This window comes from Sebastes umbrosus, chromosome 5, assembly GCF_015220745.1.
Source record: "Sebastes umbrosus isolate fSebUmb1 chromosome 5, fSebUmb1.pri, whole genome shotgun sequence".
NCBI lineage: Eukaryota > Metazoa > Chordata > Actinopteri > Perciformes > Sebastidae > Sebastes > Sebastes umbrosus.
In genome coordinates, this window is record NC_051273.1 from 32,426,594 (window position 1) to 32,445,888 (window position 19,295).

General features: G+C 43.9%; 1 protein-coding gene across 1 annotated transcript in view; it reads left to right on the forward strand.

Annotated features, from left to right (window-relative positions):
- Positions 1-3,776: 3,776 nt before the first annotated feature.
- The window catches only part of LOC119488524 (desmoglein-2-like), a 28,359-nt gene continuing 12,840 nt past the window's right edge, over positions 3,777-19,295 (forward strand). Inside the window, exons 1-14 of the mRNA XM_037770259.1 lie at positions 3,777-3,945; positions 6,639-6,761; positions 6,914-7,069; positions 7,268-7,409; positions 8,018-8,178; positions 9,517-9,651; positions 9,876-10,061; positions 10,486-11,012; positions 12,072-12,214; positions 12,681-12,902; positions 13,358-13,600; positions 14,247-14,377; positions 14,568-14,846; positions 15,274-16,481. Coding sequence (XP_037626187.1) covers positions 3,901-3,945; positions 6,639-6,761; positions 6,914-7,069; positions 7,268-7,409; positions 8,018-8,178; positions 9,517-9,651; positions 9,876-10,061; positions 10,486-11,012; positions 12,072-12,214; positions 12,681-12,902; positions 13,358-13,600; positions 14,247-14,377; positions 14,568-14,846; positions 15,274-16,407 — 3,627 coding nt within the window. The 5' untranslated portion in view covers positions 3,777-3,900 and the 3' untranslated portion in view covers positions 16,408-16,481. The remainder of the gene's footprint in view (positions 3,946-6,638; positions 6,762-6,913; positions 7,070-7,267; positions 7,410-8,017; positions 8,179-9,516; positions 9,652-9,875; positions 10,062-10,485; positions 11,013-12,071; positions 12,215-12,680; positions 12,903-13,357; positions 13,601-14,246; positions 14,378-14,567; positions 14,847-15,273; positions 16,482-19,295) is intronic.

Consider the following 19,295-nt stretch of genomic DNA (forward strand, 5'->3'; position numbering starts at 1 on the left):
AAAATCTGAAGGAACACCACACCGACACCAGCAAAATAAAAAATCTGCCAAAAGTCCCAAAACAGAGACTGACTGACACCAATAGCATCTTCATGTTCTGGCTTCATGACTCATAGACACACCTGGATTCAACTGTAAACCGCACCATGCCCAGACTGCCTGTTGATGTCAACTAACAACCCTCCTTTGAGTCATTTGTTTTGTTGCTAAAACCCAAGGTCAAAGAAAAACACCTTAACATTTACTGTTCCACTGAATTGGAAATCAGGAAATAGGTTTCTCATGAAATACAGCCCACCAAACTAACATGGGCATCAACCCCAGAGGCTTTTACAGATCTGCTGTTTAACTTCACCTGGATAGTTGCTATGGCAACCGATCAAACAACAGTCACAAGGCCAATTCATACTTTACGCGTATCCGCGATGGTCCCGGTCCGCGAATCTGCGATGGTCCACTTTGGTCTGTGTGATGTAAATGTCGTCATCCGTCCATGTCTGTGGACGGACACACTCCAGTTGGTGGCGTAAGCACCTCTAACTGGTTTGCCAGGAAGAAGAAGAAGGAGATAACAAAGTGGAGGCTTGTTTAGAAGAGAGTTTGTGCGAGGAGATCTGCTGTTACCCACATTTATATAGGTCGTCTTTAAAGGAATACAAAGGCTGACAAAACTCCTGGCAACTCCTGGCAAACAACATTATGGTGCATTACCGCTACCAACTGGAATGGAGCGCGGATCGGGAAACGCGCATGCATGGAACGCCAGGCCAACACAGACCCTCAGTTGTGGTATGAAAGGAACTGCATGTGGGTCTCTACTGGTACTTGGCCACAACTGTCCGCAGACGTGAAACATATGTCCGAGGATTTAGTGCTGATGATATCAGTCAGATAGTATCAACTTGCCACAATACTTTCAGCCCCCTGATGAGGGTCATGTCTAGAAGGTAGCCCAAAAGTTGCGAAACTCTCGCGAGATGGTTAAGGTTAGGCATTCATCATATTCACATGGCAGCCATTTTGCTCTTACGTCACGCTCAGGTGGAAAGGATCTCCAGAAACATGTCAGACAGCTACATAGCTATGGTGAAGTGGTCCAAACATCTGACTTGCGTACCCCAACATCGTGGACCTTCAGTCCAGTCGCTGTATCTCTTTGTTTGGACTCTTTCAGGGGTCTTCACAGACCTATCCATCCAATTTTGATTGTGTCAACACTTCGCTGCGGTGAACAAGTACAACGTTTGGACCACTTCACCATTGCTATGTAGCTGTCTGACTAGTTTCCACACTCCTTCCCAACCTAAGCATGATGTAAGAGCCAAATAACTGCTGTGTGAATATGGTGAATTGACCTCGAATGGTTAATGTGGTTAAGGTTAAGATAGCCCCGTCCCCGTCCCCGTCCCCGGCCGGCTGCACACAACGACTGCTGAGGGTTTTTTTCCTGGTAGAAATACAGAACAGCTACAGATGGATAGAGGCTGGGTGTTTTGTTTACATGCCTAATAGCACCAGGCTTAAGTGTGGCTTTGCGTACTGGCTAAGACTAACAATTCATTCAGCATCTGATTTTTGGGTGTGTCAGCTGCCTCTTGCTGCCTCTCATGCTGGTCTTGTGTGTGTGAGTTTTCACATGTTTTCGCCACTGGTAGAATACCTTCCCTGATGAGGGAGGGGAAGGATTATTTTGAAAAAGGATGTGTCTGTGCTTGCTCTTGTTTGCTGCCATAAGAGCTGAGTTGTACTTTGGAGTAGATCATGATTGTTATTTTTGGTGACACTCCAAGTGTTCTGTCCAGTTACTACAGTGGATCAGCACTATTAAATCTGTAACTCATACCTCAACATATCTAACAGTGAGCACTGTTGTTCTCTGCTGGGGTCATATCTGGGTCTCTTTAGAGTCCTAAAACCCAGAAATTAGTTAGCATTTTAGCACTTCCTGTTCCCTCACCTGGAGGTCAACAGCTTTTAGTTAGATGGCTGAAGGAAGGTCTGTGGTTAACACAAGCTGAAGAGATTTTAACGTTTTGTTCTACGACATAAAATACGTCAGGAAATATCTCACTCAGGACTTTTGAAACCTTTATGTGTCTTAAAAAGGCTAAATGAGACAACTAAACGTCATCACGCCGACTTGTCTTCCTTTACAGCCTCGTTGTGTATATTCACACTCCGTGGTGTCGTTCGTTTATAGCCTAACATTAGCTTTTTACTTCTGCTGATTGCATTCACACTTTAAAATTCATAAAGTGTTATTTTGCTGAATAAAACGTGTAAATATCATAAACGTGTGTTCGCCACAGAGATTATTTTCTGCAGTAATCCAAAACCCAATGGAACAATCCCATTGGCTGTTAGTGGAGGGAACCAGGGCGATGCTAACTCCTGTTGGACTACAGAAATACGTCATCCCTGCGGGGATGCGGACATGGCAAAATACTGTTCAAATCTGCCTCCAATAAGTATTCCAACTAATCCCAGGCTGCTCTTACATGCTCTATCTTGTATAGGCCTATCTGACCCATGAATCACACATTGTGATTTTAACTAGCAGGTAGCTTAGAGACTTTTCAAAAAATGCAAGGCCACCTGCATTGTCAATACATTTCTTTGGTTCCTCCCCTAATACCTCTACTACTACCACTTCTACTACTACTACTCTAATACCTCACAGTAATGTAACAGCTCTGAGTTCTAACTAAAAGTTCATAAAGAGTTTAAGAGGAGACACTACATGTAAACGGGGTAATAACCATAACAATTAGATATCACCATAAAACTTGACCAGTTGATTCTTTGATATTAAGACGATTATTTTTTTGTATTTTTGAAAATGTTATGTTTAAATGTGCAAATGAGGCATTATCTAATTAAATGAAATGTGAACATTGAATAAAGCCAGGTTAAACATTCTTGTTTCATTTTGTTGACATATTAGAGTCAAATACAAATCGCTCCTTGGACTGCTTCCATAGTATCTGTGTACGTACGTGTGTACAAACCAAAATCAACATGACCTGCGCTCTCACATTATTCTACAGATGTTTGCTTCCATAGTTGTTTTGTTTCTCTTTGTGGTTGTTTTGTGTCTCTTTGTAGTTGCTTTGTAGTTACTTTGTGTCTCTTTGTGGTTGTTTTGTGTCTCTTTGAAGTTGTTTTGTGTCTCTTTGTGGTTGCTCTGTGTCTCTTTGTAGTTACTTTGTGTCTCTTTGTGGTTGTTCTGTGTCTCTTTGAGGTTGTTTTGTCTCTTTTTGTAGTTACTTTGTGTCTCTTTGTAGTAATGTTTTGTCTTTGTAATTGTTTTATGTCTCTTTGTAGTTGTTTTTTGTGTCTTTGTAGTCATTTTGTAGTTGTTGTTTGTGTCTTTGTAGTCATTTTGTAGTTGCTTTGTGTCTGTTTTTAGTTTTGTCGTGTCTCCCAAACTCTTCTTTCCTAATAATAATAATAATAATAATAATAATAATAAATAAAATAAGAAAACATATTCTAATGTGCGTTATTCTTTTTTTACATAATTTAAGCCATTTGTTATGTATATTTGTATTATATATATTGTTATACATTTATTATATATATTTGACACATGTTAAAGGAAATGTAAATCATGGGGGCAGAAATGTTGCTGCATAACAGGAATGACCCAGAAGTAATATAGGCTACTCTCTCTCTCTCTCTCTCTCTCTCTCTCTCTCTCACACACACACACACCCACACACCCTCCATCCTGAGGGTCTGTGTGTGTGTGTGTGTGTGTGTGTGTGGTGGAGCACTCCTACTCCTCATTCATAACCTCCTCCTCGCCTCCATCAGCTCACAGTCTGTCGGGAACTCTTACTGGCGCCACTGGGACTCTACCGGTTCACTTGATACAGATAACAGGACTTCTCTCCAGTCATGACTCGGGTTTCTCCTCCCGTCTTTGTGTTGCTGCTATGTGCGGTGAGTAACCTACCTGTGGAGTTTCTTACTGTGTTTTAGAAACTCTCTTGTTTAGTTAACTCTGTATGTGGTTTAGATAGGTCTTGGCTCTACTTCACTGTTGTTATAAACCTATAGCCTAGTTATCTGCCTGGAGCCAGAGGACTCAAGTTTCAACAACTGACAAAGAATCCGCGTTCAGAAACAAGTACTTCCAGTACGGTCACCTGTCCACACCACTGGTCCTCATCTTCTGAAACACATTTACATCTCAGGCTAATGATCTTGTCTATGTTGACAAATACCTGGCTGCCATGGCAACAGACAGGTGTGTTGAGTTTCACAAGTTAGAGACATCACTTCACTTCTCATTCAACACCATCTGAGAGCTTGTTTACATGGGAAAGTGTACTTCTAATCATCAGCCTTAATAAAACAAGGCCTAGTAACCAGAAATCCATCTGTGGTCAGTGTGTTTAGGATGAATCATAAAAAACTAAAAACTACGATTACGAATCAGAACTTATCAGAAGTATTATGCGGTGCAGTGCAGATACCAGACTAGGTTATCATGTTGTTGCTTGATCCTTTTTGTACCCAGATCTAGAAAGAAAATTACTATTTGTACGGTTTCGTTCGCAGCCAATCACCACGAGCGTTCTTCGGTTTAATGCAACGTGTGATTGGCCCACTACTGCAGCAGCTACAACCCATACGGGCTGTGCTGTGGTGAAGTAGACTGTGGTATATTTGACGTGTTTAGTTAGTTCAGCATGCCGAGATGCCACCAAATCCTCGGTAGGCTACTCTATTGGTATCGCTATCATTTAAGGGTACTGGTTGGTAGTGGTACTGGTATCGTAACTTTTAATAATAATTATCCGAGTGAGAGAAAGGATAACAATGACCATAGAGATAATGTCTTACATGAATAATTAAGATCACGTTTGAATGCTTTGTGCTCAGTAACCTTCTCACACATACCATGCATCTGATGAGTAAGATCTTGTCCTCCCTACTCACTGAGAGATGAGAGGCCACTCCTTTCTGAGTCTACCATACCTCACGTGTCATCCTGACATGTCCATGCATTGACTGAATAGGTGAGGCTCAGTTAAATCCGCTGGGAGATGTCTCCAAGTACCTGACCAGACAGGTGTGGATGTTTTCACACAGAGGGCCTCACAATACTTTGAATATCAAAGCTGTGGTGCTCTACACCAGTGGTTCTCAACCTTTATCGTGTCCAGGACCCCTAAGTTGATACACATTAGGTCACGGACCCCCTGTCTGAGAAGATTTTTGTTGTTAGATATGAATAAGACCAGAATTCTAGTTGTCAACTACAGTTGAGGAGATAACTGTGGAGGAAGTGAAACCTATGATCAGAGTAGTCTCTCTTATGACTCACACTGGATTCACTTCTGTAGTGGATTAAAGAGTGATGATAACCAATTAACCATTTTTTTCCAGCAGTCCAGTGTTTAGTCCAGTCCAGTCCAGTACAGTTCAGATCAGTTTTTTACACATTAGAACGGTTATTTTCGTGTTTCCATTAGCAGAAGTTGTGGATGGTACCAATAGAACCACTCCATTCTTGGCACCACCTCAGCCGAGGTTCCAAGCGAGCTGAGCTGACACTAGAAGGTGGAGTTACATTTTAAACAATGGCAGCTCGCAAAACTCCAGCGTACATGACACCGTAGAACAGATGGAAGTGCGGAAGTTCCTCTGTTTGGTTGTCGTTGCAAGGATTCTGCGAGTGTTCTGTTGAAGATGATGTCACGGCGGTTTCACATGCTGTCGCTACTGCGATCAGCTGAGAATCCCGCCTATACACTAAGGGGGTGCTACCAGTAGTGGAAACATGGCTTAATGGACCCCACTGTTGGTTAATCCCATTAAAGCTCTGATGAAGACCGATGATGAATGGATTTACTCACAGAAGTGGAGTTACAGGTACATCAACACGAGGACTGATGACAAAGACAGCTCAGTGTTTGATGAAAGCCGTATCGTCATTTTCAACACGTAGAATGCTGTCGCTTCATGCTTCTCACACCGTGCACACACATGCCGTGGTTACACTTGTATTCTTTCACCAAGCAGCAATAGACAGTATGAAAGGCGGCCGTCAGTAGGCCCTGAACAACAAGTCAGCCCCACCCGCTCTCTCAAACTGGCAGGTCAAATTTCAGCCAGACTGAACTGTGCCGGAGCAGCAGGAGGTTAGAGCTGCATCGGTTCCCCTTCTTTATTTACATGAAATAAAGATCAGACTTCTTCTCAGGACTGTCTGGGCATGTACACGCGTGCTCGACTGACATCTCGCCGACTATACCATGTTTATTTTGTTTGAGTCTGCGTTGTGATGGGGGTTGGTCGTTTCTCCATTTCTTCAGCTGAACTGAAGAGAGAAAGCACGCGCGAGCACGTCACATCCACTGGAACACTGACCTTGTGTCCTTCCAGTCCTTCACATTAAAAGCAGTCTACAGGCTGATAGAGGAAACACAGAAAGTCGCTTAAGGTCTAATTTTTTAGGTTAGGTTACAACCTGTCCTCTCATTTGCAATAAAAAAAAGATTTATACGTGTAAAAAGTTACATATAGTACCTTTAAGTGATAGGCAGCTGATTTTATCTACATACACGTATGGATTCATCTGTTAAGTGAGGGTTCCCTGTGAAGTCATTACATCTATTGTGTTGCAGGCTGTTGTTGTGGTGATTATTAAGTCTGGAGACAATCTGGTAAGAAAAAGAAGAGAATGGATTCTCCCTCCAAAGCCACTGCACGAAAATGTGGACTACACTAAACAGGAGTCTATTGCCAAGGTGAGTCACTGATTAATTATACCCACTAACTGTGGAACAATCAGACAAAGAGGGGACTATCTGACCACAGACATGCATGGATCTGCAGGGCTCATGTGCTCTTCTTTTGCAAATTTCTTCAAGTTTTTTTCTTCTTCTGCTTTGTGTTTCAGATTCGGTCAGATTTTGAAACTGACTCAAATATTTACTACTCTCTGGAAGGTATTGGTGCAAATCAATATCCCTTCCACGTGTTTGTAGTAGACTATAAAACTGGATTAATTAGGGTGACCAAAGTACTCGACAGGGAGGACATCGATACGTACAATGTGAGTGACACATGACAGTTTCTGTTCTATTTATTGTACTTTTTGATTGTGATGTCCCTTTTCCCTTCATAAGCTTCAGTAATTGGTGCTTTTCGTGTCACATATTGAGATATTTGGCAGCTACTTGCTACGCATGCAAGTGTACGTGCTAAAACAGATGATAAAGACAACAACATTTAAGAAATGGTTCTGTTTCAGCTGTCTGGTGTTGCTAAGTACCGTGATGGCAGAGAGGCAGAGAGAAAAATTAACCTACGAATCAAGGTCGTCGATGAGAACGACAACGCACCAGTGTTTGGAGTCATAAAGCCCGGGGAGGTGCCGGAGCTCAGTGCTGCAGGTTAATGTTTCCTCTTTTGTGGACAAATCACACAAATTCCCACTTGCCCACTGCCTGAAATGCTTTGTTTGAAGTCCCGCCTTTTCTTCTGTAACGTGGTGATGTCATCAAGTAACACATTCGCATGACAGCTAGTTTGGCACGCCCTCGAAGCTAGTTAGAGCGGAGCTGGAGCAGAGTCTGAAGAGTTTGGTTCCGTTGACCAATCACAACAGTGGGCCAGCTGACCAATCAGAGCGTTTCAGACAGAGGGTGAAAAGATAGATAGATAGATAGATAGATAGATAGATAGATAGATAGATAGATAGATAGTAACTTTATTGATCCCGAGGGGAATTCAAGAGGAGCTGCAGACCATTCGGGAGAAAAATTAAGTAAAATAAAGTGTTTTTGAATATTAAAGCATGTAAACAGATTCTAGTAGAAACCCAAAATACAAGTATGCACCTGGAAATAAGCATATGTCCTCTTTAATGAGCTCAGTTTGTCTGTTCCACATCAACATTTATTGCTCTCAGTTTGCTATCATCAGAGCACACCAGACTGAAGACAGTAGAATTTACCGACATTGAATTTATTGACTGTTTCATTTAATGCTGTTCTTACAGGAACTTCAGTTATGAAAATAACTGCAACTGATGTTGATGAACCAGGGAATGAGAACTCTCAGATCGCCTATTTCATCGTTGATCAGAACCCACCTGGTGACATGTTCTACATTACCAAGGATGGGACCATCCACGTCAAAAATTCTGCCCTGGACAGAGAGGTACAGTATGAATTGCATCGAAATGGCCAGTGCCAATTCCAGAGAACTGAAATTCTGCACTCCATCAGCTGATCAATGTCAATTGCTAATCCAATCACCAATCATCTTCAGTCAAGAATGACAAGTTGGTAACAACGGGGTGGAGTCCATGCCTTATGTCAATTTACCTCTTTCCATTCTTACCCTCATGACTTTTATTATTGCTAATTCTACCAACACAACACAGTGACCTATACATAGTTAATATTGGACAACATTTCCATCCATCCTCTTCCTCTTATCGCGGGGGCAGCAGGCTTAGCAGGGTATTCAAGACGTCCTTTTCCCCAGCAATGTTTTCCAGCTCTTCCTGGGGGACCCCGTGGCGTTCCCAGGCCAGACCAGATGTATAATCTCTCCTGTTCTGGCTCTACCCCGGGGCCTCTTACCAGTTGGACGTACCCAGAAAACCTCTAAAGGGAGGCGTCCAGGAGGATACTGATCAGATGTTGAACCACCTCAGCTGGCTCCTCTTGATGCGAAGGAGCAGCGGCTCTACTCCGAGCTCCTTCCGGATGTCTGGGCTCCTCACCCTATCTTTAAAGCTGAAGTTATACTTTCTGGGTCCGCTAGGGTCCCCGTGATGTAAATTTTATCATCAGAGGACTTACACATAAGCTCTGTGTGGACATCTGCGTACCGCCAATATGTTGTGACATAATAGTCATGCGGACAAGTCCGGACAAGTCCGGACAAGTCCATGCGGTATTGTGGTGATCTACTGCACATGTGTGGAACACGTCCTCCAAGTGTACAATATAAACAGAACTACTATGCGTCTGTGGTGTCTGCAGCTGTCCGTGTACGCGTTCATTTGGGAGTATAATGGTACGTGTCCACAGGGGTGTTTTTGGACTCAAGGGATCGCTTCGCCTCCCAGCATTGGACGCTTGATGGGCCGCCACTAGACACTCGCCACCTGATTGGATGAACACCTTCCCTCGTGGGCTGCTGCTCCCAGCTTTTAAACCGGAACCAACACGGCGGCTTGTTTGGAAACCTTTTTCTGATATATTACGAAAATAGTTTGCCGAAATGTGTTTCTGAAAACGTTTTATGAGAAATAATCCTGCAGTTGATGAATCTGTCTTTATTTTAGATTGACAACAGTTAGTTTAAAAGTTTCTAGGGAGTTACACCTGTAATGTGCATGCCTCACATGTTTTCTGTAGTGCTTAAAAGTACTATACAATCTGTAGCTTTATCATTTGCCATCCTATTAGATAATTTTGGGAATTTGACTGAAACATACAGCAAAGTTCTGAGTCCCTGCTCTAACTCTTCCCATTCTAATTTCAGAAAGCAGATAAGTACACTCTGACAGTGAAAGGTCAAGACTTAAACGGCAAACCAGGGGGAAAGAGTGGAACCGGCACAGTCACCATTAATGTACGAGATGTGAATGACAACCTTCCCACTCTGGAAAAAGAGCAGGTAAATTTCTTTCTCACACTCTTCAGTATTGACATGTGGTACTGTAGAAGAAATGGTTTCCATGAGGGGTTGAACGATCTCCGTGTTTTCTTTTAAGGAAAACAAATTGGAAATGTTGACATGCTTATGTCACAGATCAAAAATTAAAGTCAAAGAAATGCTAATCAACAAATGAACAGAAATGAACCCTGTTACTTTGATCTCATACTGGGTTGTACTTGCAGTATGAGGGCAGCATCGAGGAGAACACACAGAATGTGGAGGTGATGAGGATCAAAGCAGAGGACCTGGACCTGAAGGACACAGACAACTGGAAAGCTGTGTTTGACATTGTCAAAGGCAACGAGGCTGGGTACTTCAGCATCCATACAGACCCCAAGACCAACGAGGGCGTCCTAATGCTCGACAAGGTACTGCACTTTCACTTTGGATGAATCATATGGGTTAGTATCCCAGTCTTTTGTGGGATAGATGTGGTAAGTGGTATGTTTTGTGGAAATGTATTGTATAGGCCTGTGTTAGACAGGGGCATTCTGGGATTTTACATACTTGCAGGGGTGCAGTCTTAAGTTGGCAAGTCACAGGGTCGACACCAACCCAAGGCCCCCTTCTGAGGTCTCATTTGGGCTCATTTGTAATCTAAAAATAACACAGTACATTTTGTTTGATGATTTGAAGAACCAGTGAAAATGGCTCATCAATGGCACACAGCCTAATCATTATGGATGGATATAAAACATGTCTGCATTTCAGTCCTCATTTTATTGAATTGTCTGAGCCTGTATTGACAAATACACACAAACAGCAAAACTTTGTGCTTGTGTCATTTCACAGGCTGTGGACTATGAGGATATGAAGAACCTTGACCTAGGACTAGCTGTGAGGAACGTGGCTCCATCGTATGATGGATCTGCGACAAATGCTGGAGCTGGTATAGGTTTCGGAGGGGGGGCAGGTGGAGCAGGTGGAGCTGGTGGAGCAGGTGGAGCAGTTGGGGCAGGTGGGGCAGGTGGGGCAGGTGGGGGATGGATATCAGCCGGGGCAGGGGGAGCAGGCGGGGCAGGGGGACCAGGGGGACCAACTGGTGCAGGTGCTGGTGTGGGAGGTGGGTCTGGAACAGGGGGATCAGGGGGACCAACTGGTGCTGGTGGGGGAAGTGGGACAACAACATGGCTAGGTGGGACCACATTTAAAACCTATCCACTTAAAATCAATGTGAAGAACCAGCCGGAGGGGCCAAGTTTTGACCCCAAAGTCAAAGCTATTCCCATCTCAGAAGGAAGCAGCTACACCACTAAGGATGTTATTGCCCAATACCAGGCAACAGATGAAGACACTGGGAAACCAGCTGAGAATGTCAGGTCAGTGCTATACATGAAAGCCTCTGCAGTTAAAACTTCAATGTCAGCCTAAAGTGGAAGTGAATCAGTCAACCATATTCAGCTGGTTTACTAAATAGATTTCCACTCTAATGAACAATTATATGACAAACATGACAGATATCAGCATTTAAAAGAAAAAAGAAGACCCGTCTCATCTTTCGTGGCAAGAGCGCAGCCATGTTGCAGTACCCTAGTCTGTGACGTCACCAGGTTGGTTGGCTCGGCTGAGTTACACAGATACAACGGTAGACACAGTAAAAGACGGAGACTGAGGAGACACGGAACAGAAGAAAACAAAAGAGGGGACACTATTGTATTGTTCCTGGATGTAAAGATGAGTCTCACAATGTAGAAACCAAACAGTTCATTTCATAAACTGTCGCTGAAACGGAGATCAGTAACGTTACTGACGACAGCGCTGGCTAGTGGGAGTGAAGGCACTCTGCAGCTGGCTGTCTCTCAATCTTTCGTCCTCTCCCCTCTCTGATCACCTGTCTCTGTCTCCCCAATCTCCTGCGGGGAGAGGACGGGAGATGGGGAGACAGTCAGCTGGCCTGTCGGAGGACTCTTTCAGTGCCACTAGCCAGCGCTGCAGTAACGTTACTGATCTCCGTTTCAGGTTCAGTTTATGAAACGGACTGTTTTGTCCTTGGTTTTAACATTGTAAAACTATAAAACTCATCTTTACATCCAGGAACAAAACAATAGTGTCCCCTCTTTTGTCTTCTTCCGTCCTGTGTCTCCTCGTTCTCTGTCTTTTACGGTCTCTACCGTTGTATCTGTGTAACTCAGCCGAGCCAACCAACCTGGTGATGTCACTGACTACAGTACTGCTACATGGCGGCGCTCTTGCCACGAAAGATGAAACAAGGCTTCTTTTTTTCTTTTAAATGCTGCCATTTGTCATGTTTGTTACATAATTGTTCATTAGAGTGGAAATCTATTTAGTAAAGCAGCTTAACTTGGTTGAATGCTTCACTTCCACTTTAATTGTCTACACTCCATGGTAATAACTGACGCAGCTTGTTTCTGCTTTAGGTATGCCAAGAACTCCGACCCTGACAACTGGCTGATCATCGACCCAAAGACAGCTGAGATCAGACTGAACAAGATGCCTGATAGAGAATCCCCATACCTGGTCAATGGGACATATTTAGCTGAAGTACTCTGCATTACAGAAGGTACACGTTTCCAACATGTTTCTACTCCAGCTTCAGATGTTTTACATGTAATACTAGTTAGTATTCTTAGTGAAATGTAGCTGCGGGACGGTATGGAACATCAAGCTTTTTGCTAATCATACAGCCTTGCCAATTGTGGAGCTGAAATGTAAAGTTTGCTCAGAGGATGGCTTTAGAGGAAATGGTATTAAAGAAGAACACCACCTAAATGAAGGATTCCAATATGTTATCTCCATGGCCTAGGAAAGTTCAGTCAATATGTGTGAACCTGAGCTCCTCACCGTCTCAAACTGGTGATGTCATACGGTATAAAGTGTGAAGCTGCTCTATAGACAATGAATGGACACACAGAATGGTTGGACCCGTTGTCCCCCAGCAGGACGAGTGAAGCGTCCGAAGAATGGAAATACAAACAAAGGAAACGCTGAATGATGATCTGTTTTATTTCTGTTTTTTTCCAACACAGACATGCCCTCTAAAACAGCGACCGGCACAGTAGCCATCGAGGTGGAAGATGTTAATGACAACTGCCCCACCCTGACCAGTACCTTCCAGACTATGTGTACCACTGCTGATAGTGTTATCGTGAACGCTAAAGATGATGATGACTTCCCTAACGGGCCTCCGTTTCACTTTGCCGTCAAACCAGAGGGCACTCAGGGCAAATGGCGCGTGGAGCAATTAAATGGTGAGGAGGAAACTGCCAAACATTCAAAAGTTGTGTAAATAGTATATAAGAGATATAAAAACATGCAAATAGAAGTTAGAAATGGTTCTGTGTTGGTGTCTGCCACAGATGTCTTTCTTTGTTTTAAAACTAGGGGCTGCCAAAGTGAAACATTTTCAAATTCTACATACGAGTTAATAACAATTTATGACCTAAAAACTATCATTAAGCTTGTTTTGACTAGCAGGGTTCCTACACATTTTCCATTTCAATATTCCATACTTTTCCCAACTCAAACTTCCAGACTTCTGGGTCGATTTTTCAAACCATAATATTTACTTTGTGATTCAGAGTGCAGAGGATGCTGTGACAGGACTAACAAATTTAAATTCAAATTTGACCAAGTCTTTAATCCAGAATACCATAAAGCATATTGACTTGACACACTTTTCATAATTTTGTCCTGTTGCCGGCAGCCACTGCAGCTATCCTGAGGGCCCAAGAGCCCATGTGGCCTGGTTCATATGAGGTGGAGTTTATGGTGACAGACCAGCAGGGACTGTTCTGTCCAGAACCACAGAAAGTGACGGTCCAAGTTTGCACCTGTGAGGAAGGGGTTGTGTGTGGAAAACGAGGGGCCCAAGGTCAGAACGACAAAGGAGCATCGTTAGGACCTGGAGGCATCGGACTGCTATTCCTGGGCCTGCTGCTGTTACTACGTAAGTATGTCATGCTCATTCTGATGAAGGGTTGTGTGTTCAAGACAATCCCCAGACAGGTTGAGTTTCATTGAAAAGGCCCAAAATATGTGTGTGAATAGCCACATATATGTCGGCTGATAAAAGCCAATAATGCCTGCAGAGTTGCACAAGCCATGAACAGTATATGACCTTGTAATTAATAGGATATTGTTCTAAGCTGTAACCCCACGAGACAAAAACAGAAGTGTGACATAAAAGGACTTCCTGGGGCATTAATACCCTCTACACTGTCTTGACTGGAGATTTTGAGCCCCTGAAAACGTAGCTTCAAGTATGAAGTATTTATCCATAACATAGTAAAGTCTCTAACAGCCACAGTTTTGTTGAAGGTAAATTCTCAGATCCCTTTACTTTTAGATTTGATCATGGGTCTGTCCAGCAGATGGCAGTAGAGAAATCTGTGGCCAGACTGAAGTCAAGCGAATAACAACATGCAGCTTACACCAGTGTTGGTCATAAAGAATGACATGGTTGCCTGTCATAAAAGAAAACTTTGCCAGGTCAACTGTACCTGCACCCTCTTTTCTGAGGGACCCCTGCAGTCCCCACACCACATTTTAGGAGTCATTAAGTTTGACTAAAACTTGTTGTTGTTGTTTTACAGTCTTTCTTCTGTTGCTGCTCTTCTGCCAATGTGGCGGGGCTGGGGGTCTGCCAGGGGGCTTTACTAAAATGCCTTTCGAGACCAAATCACACCTCATTAATTACCACACCGAGGGTCAGGGAGAGAACACGGTAAGACCAACATATTTACCCTTTAAACACACGACCTTCAGTGTTGACGACAGGATTATTGGCATACATTCTGTCCACTTGCTATTGAGATGATATCTGATTCAAAGCTGCATTGAGTTATTTTTGATTCCAGGCAGCAGAATAACTGTTGACTCTGTTCTCTAACATTTGGACAATTGGCCTTTTATAGGCGGTGCCGTTGCTGAACATGCCAACACAAGAGGCAGTGGTGCCCATCCAAAGTTTCGATATCCAGAAATCCGTCGTTGATGGGATGAACGGGGCTGCCTATCAAGAGGGTTATGGAAGTGGGGCTATTGGAATTGGCCAGGGAGAGTGGGGGACGATGAACCAGACGAACGGCAGTGTCTTCCACTCTGAGTTTGATGGCAGAGAATCACAAGGAGGTGGAGGAATGTATGACGGCATGGCTCTGCCAGACCACTTCCTGGGACAGTATTACTCTCAGGTGGAGAATCATTTACATATTTCTACTCTTTACTTACTGAAACCCATGGTAGGATTTTGTCATCCTGGAAGTAATTAATTTGATTGTTTTCATATGTTTGGAAAACAAATAAAAGAGGTATACTTTGAATAGCTCAACTGCAAATGTCTGTGCAGTAACAAAAGATCACGCTGTGCACTTGTCCTGTCAGTTAAAGCAAAGGTTAAGGTTGGCCTGTACTCGTAAGAACCTATTCTAAAGAGTCCTTTAAGGTAAATAACTCACTGTGTGTTAATGGACATACCAACAGTTTATAAACACACCTTTTGGGTGACACCTCTACATTCATTAAATTAAAACAGAGTTTGCATCATGAATGCCAATAAACTTGACTGCTCAGTCAACAAAAAAGATAATCTTGGTGGTTTTCCTTTTTCTCTTTCAACAGAAGGTGCTCAGCGATAACGAGAACCTTGGCGTGAAGGACTGTCTTTTGGTTTATGACTACGAGGGCCAGGGCTCCCTCGCTGGGTCAGTGGGCTGCTGCAGCCTCCTGGAGTCTGACAACGACCTGCGGTTCCTCGATGACCTCGGGACGAAGTTCAAGACCCTGGCTGAAGTGTGCGGAGGCAAGAAGATCCCAAATGAAGTGTTCACTCCTCGGCCCAGTGCCTCCATCAACACTCAGACCTCATTGTCAAGTTTGATGACTGCCCAACAGCTGCCCCCTCTACCCAAGCCGACCCCCCCTCAGACTGTGGTCAAGGAGGTATCGGAGGTGGTGAAGGAAAGCACGGCCACAGTGAGGAAAGAGATGCCCTCAGTGAGTACAGGGATGACCATAGTGAAGGAAGGGATGCCCTCAGTGAGTACAGGGATGACCATAGTGAAGGAAGGGATGGCAAATCAAGGCCAAATGCTCCTGCTACAGCCGCAGCAGCAACAGCAGCCTGTCTACTACACCACCGCCCCTGTGATGCAGCCCATGCACTACGTAGTCCAGCCACAGGTTCAAAACACTGTGCTGCTGGCTGAGGCACCAGCTACCAACCTGCAGGGCATGGTACTGGTTAACGGCATCCAGACTGGACCTGCCCAAGGCATGGTTGTACAAGGGCAGACAATGATGTCCAGCGGACAAGCCCAGGGCCCGCACATGATGCTGGTGGAGAGGAGCGGAATCCAGGGCGGCGGTGCCAATCTGGTCCACACTGGCAACCTCTCTGGCTCCCAGACCATGATGGTGGTGGAGGGCAGGGTCCCAGCAGGGTCAATGAAAGGGCTGAATGGAAGCCAGATTGGTGTCGTGCAGGGGGGCACTCTGCAGTCAGGAGGGCTTTCAGGATCTCAGAGCGTCCTGGTGGTCGGAGGGCCAACAAGCAGTGGAGGGCAGCTGGTCCAGGAGGCAGGAGGTCCGTCCCAGAAGATTGGGTCTCTCTCTGGGTCTCAAAGAGTTCTCTACAGCAAGGGCAGCTCATCCATGGGTCCCCAGAGCGGCACGCTGGGTTCCTCTACCACCACAGTGAGTTCTATCCCCACCTACAGCAAGGTGGTGGTGCAGGAGACGAGAGAAATTCGCTGAATGAGAGATTGTCAGGACAAGAGAGGACCTTTCCAGTGATGCCAATCAGACTGTTACTCTGGCCTGGTCGAGGGGTGGTGATGGGATGCTTGTGGGACTCAACTAATGCAAGACTGCTAATGGAGAGAGGGAAGGATCCCCATAATCCCTCTTTTAAATTTGACAGTACAGTTTTCAGCAAAGTTAACAATATATATCACCAGTCATTGCTCCACGTGTTACAGTACTATCTTTAACTCTGTTCAATTTTGAAAACACACTCTCTCTCTCTCTGGTACCTGATTGTTGTACACTGGCAATATTTGCACTATCTGTTTATATTATGTTTATTTCTTGTTTATATCTTATATTGTATTGGTATTCTTACTTTATTCTGACATTTTTAACTATTCTATTGTTATTTTTGCTGCCTATTTGCACCAACAAAGCAAAGCAAATTCCTAGTGTATACCTGATACACCTGGAATAGACAAGATTCTGATTCTGATTCTGATTCTTTAACTAGACATCACCAATCATTGCTCCACCTGTTAGAGTACCATCTTTAATGAGATATAACCAGCCATTGCTCCACCTGTTACAGTACCATCTTTAACTCTGTTCAATTTTGAATACACAAACATACGTAAAATGCTAAATGATAAAAAAAATATCAGCCACCCAACCAGTACCACCCACCACCCTCCCAGTACTACATCACCACCCTCCCAGTACCATAATTAACCAGTAATCATAAATACTTCTTCTTCACCGTCTGTGATAACTGAGCTCAACTGAAGGCCATGAGATGTGGCTGACAGGTCTGGAAGAAATCTAGGAAGTGGACCTTGAGTTATTAAGCTCAAAATGTGGCATATCTAACCAGTTGAAACTGTTTAAACAGTTGATCAATCTAAAACCAACTGTAAGGATGTAACCGAGTGTAATCACATCATTAAATACGACTAAAGCTACAATATGTTGTGTTAACAGAAGTTATAATTGTTGACAAATATTTCAGTGAATAAATGCGCTTATATCTGCTGTTATGAACCATTTATTAAGTGTTCATATGCTGCTTATAAATGCTTCAGACAGTAAAGAGTTATGATGACTAAGGGATTTTAGATGTTTCTGAAGAAAAACCACATGGCTGACTTCAGCATGCAGACATGCAGGGAGGGTCACTGAAGGCCATACTAGTTTCTCAGACTAGTTTCTCAGACTAGACATGTCAAAGCATCTTACTCTGTCTGTCTGTTTTCTCTTTGTGTGTGTGAGTGATTGCTCATTCATTTCAATTTCCTGTAAAAATTTTTTCACTGAATAGAATCTGCAGGCCACACCCACCATGTACAACACACTGTGGCACATTGTTTGTTAATGGTTACAGCGAGCTGCACACCTCAACTCTGCTGTTTCTTAGCTTTTTTCCTATATAATTTATTTGATCATCATACATTTATTTTGGGGCATTTGGGCTATCTTCAAGAAATGTATGTGTTGGTGTAAAAATCCACTGTCAAAAACTCAACTCCCTTCTGGCTTCATGACTCACAGACACACCTGGATTCAACTGTAAACCGCACCATGCCCAGACTGCCTGTTGATGTCAACTAACAACCCTCCTTTGAGTCATTTGTTTTGGTGCTAAAACCCAAGATCAAAGAAAAACACCTTAACATTTACTGTTCCACTGAATTGGAAATCAGGAAATAGGTTTCTCATGAAATACAGCCCACCAAACTAAGATGAGCATCAACCCCAGAGGCTTTTACAGATCTGCTGTTTAACTTCACCTGGATAGTTGCTATGGCAACCGATCAAACAACAGTCACAAGGCCAATTCATACTTTACGCGTATCCGCGATGGTCCCGGTCCACGAATCTGCGATGGTCTACTTTGGTCTGTGTGATGTAAATGTCGTCATCCGTCCATGTCTGTGGACGGACACACGTATGCACCTCTAACTGGTTTGCCAGGAAGAAGAAGAAGAAGGAGATAACAAAGTGGAGGCTTGTTTAGAAGAGAGTTTGTGCGAAGAGATCTGCCGTTACCCACATTTATATAGTTCGTCTTTAAAAGAAAACAAAGGCAGGCGAAACTCCTGGCAACTCCTGGCAAACAACATTATGGTGCATTACCGCTACCAACTGGAATGGAGCGCGGATCGGGAAACGCGCATGCATGGAACGCTAGGCCAACACAGACCCTCAGTTGTGGTATGAAAGGAACTGCATGTGGGTCTCGACTGGTACTTGGCCACAACTGTCCGCAGACGTGAAACGTATGTCCAAGGATTTAGTGCTGATGATATCAGTCAGATGGTATCAACTTGCCACAATACGTTCAGTTCAGATGAGGGTCGTGTCTAGAAGGTAGCCCAAAAGTTGCGAAACTCTCGCGAGATGGTTAAGGTTAGGCATTCATCATATTCACATGGCAGCCATTTTGCTCTTACGTCACGCTCAGGGTGGGAAGGATCTCCGGAAACATGTCAGACAGCTACATAGCTATGGTGAAGTGGTCCAAACATCTGACTTGCGTACCCCAACATCGTGGACCTTCAGTCCAGTCGCTGTATCTCTTTGTTTGGACTCTTTCAGGGGTCTTCACAGACCTATCCATCCAATTTTGATTGTGTCAACACTTCGCTGCGGTGAACAAGTACAACGTTTGGACCACTTCACCATTGCTATGTCGCTGTCTGACTAGTTTCCACACTCCTTCCCACCCTGAGCATGACGTAAGAGCCAAATAACTGCTGTGTGAATATGGTGAATTGACCTCGAATGGTTAAGGTGGTTAAGGTTAAGATAGCCCCGTCCCCGTCCCTGTCCCCGGCCGGCTGCACACAACGACTGCTGAGGGCTTTTTTCCTGGTAGAAATACAGAACAGCTACAGATG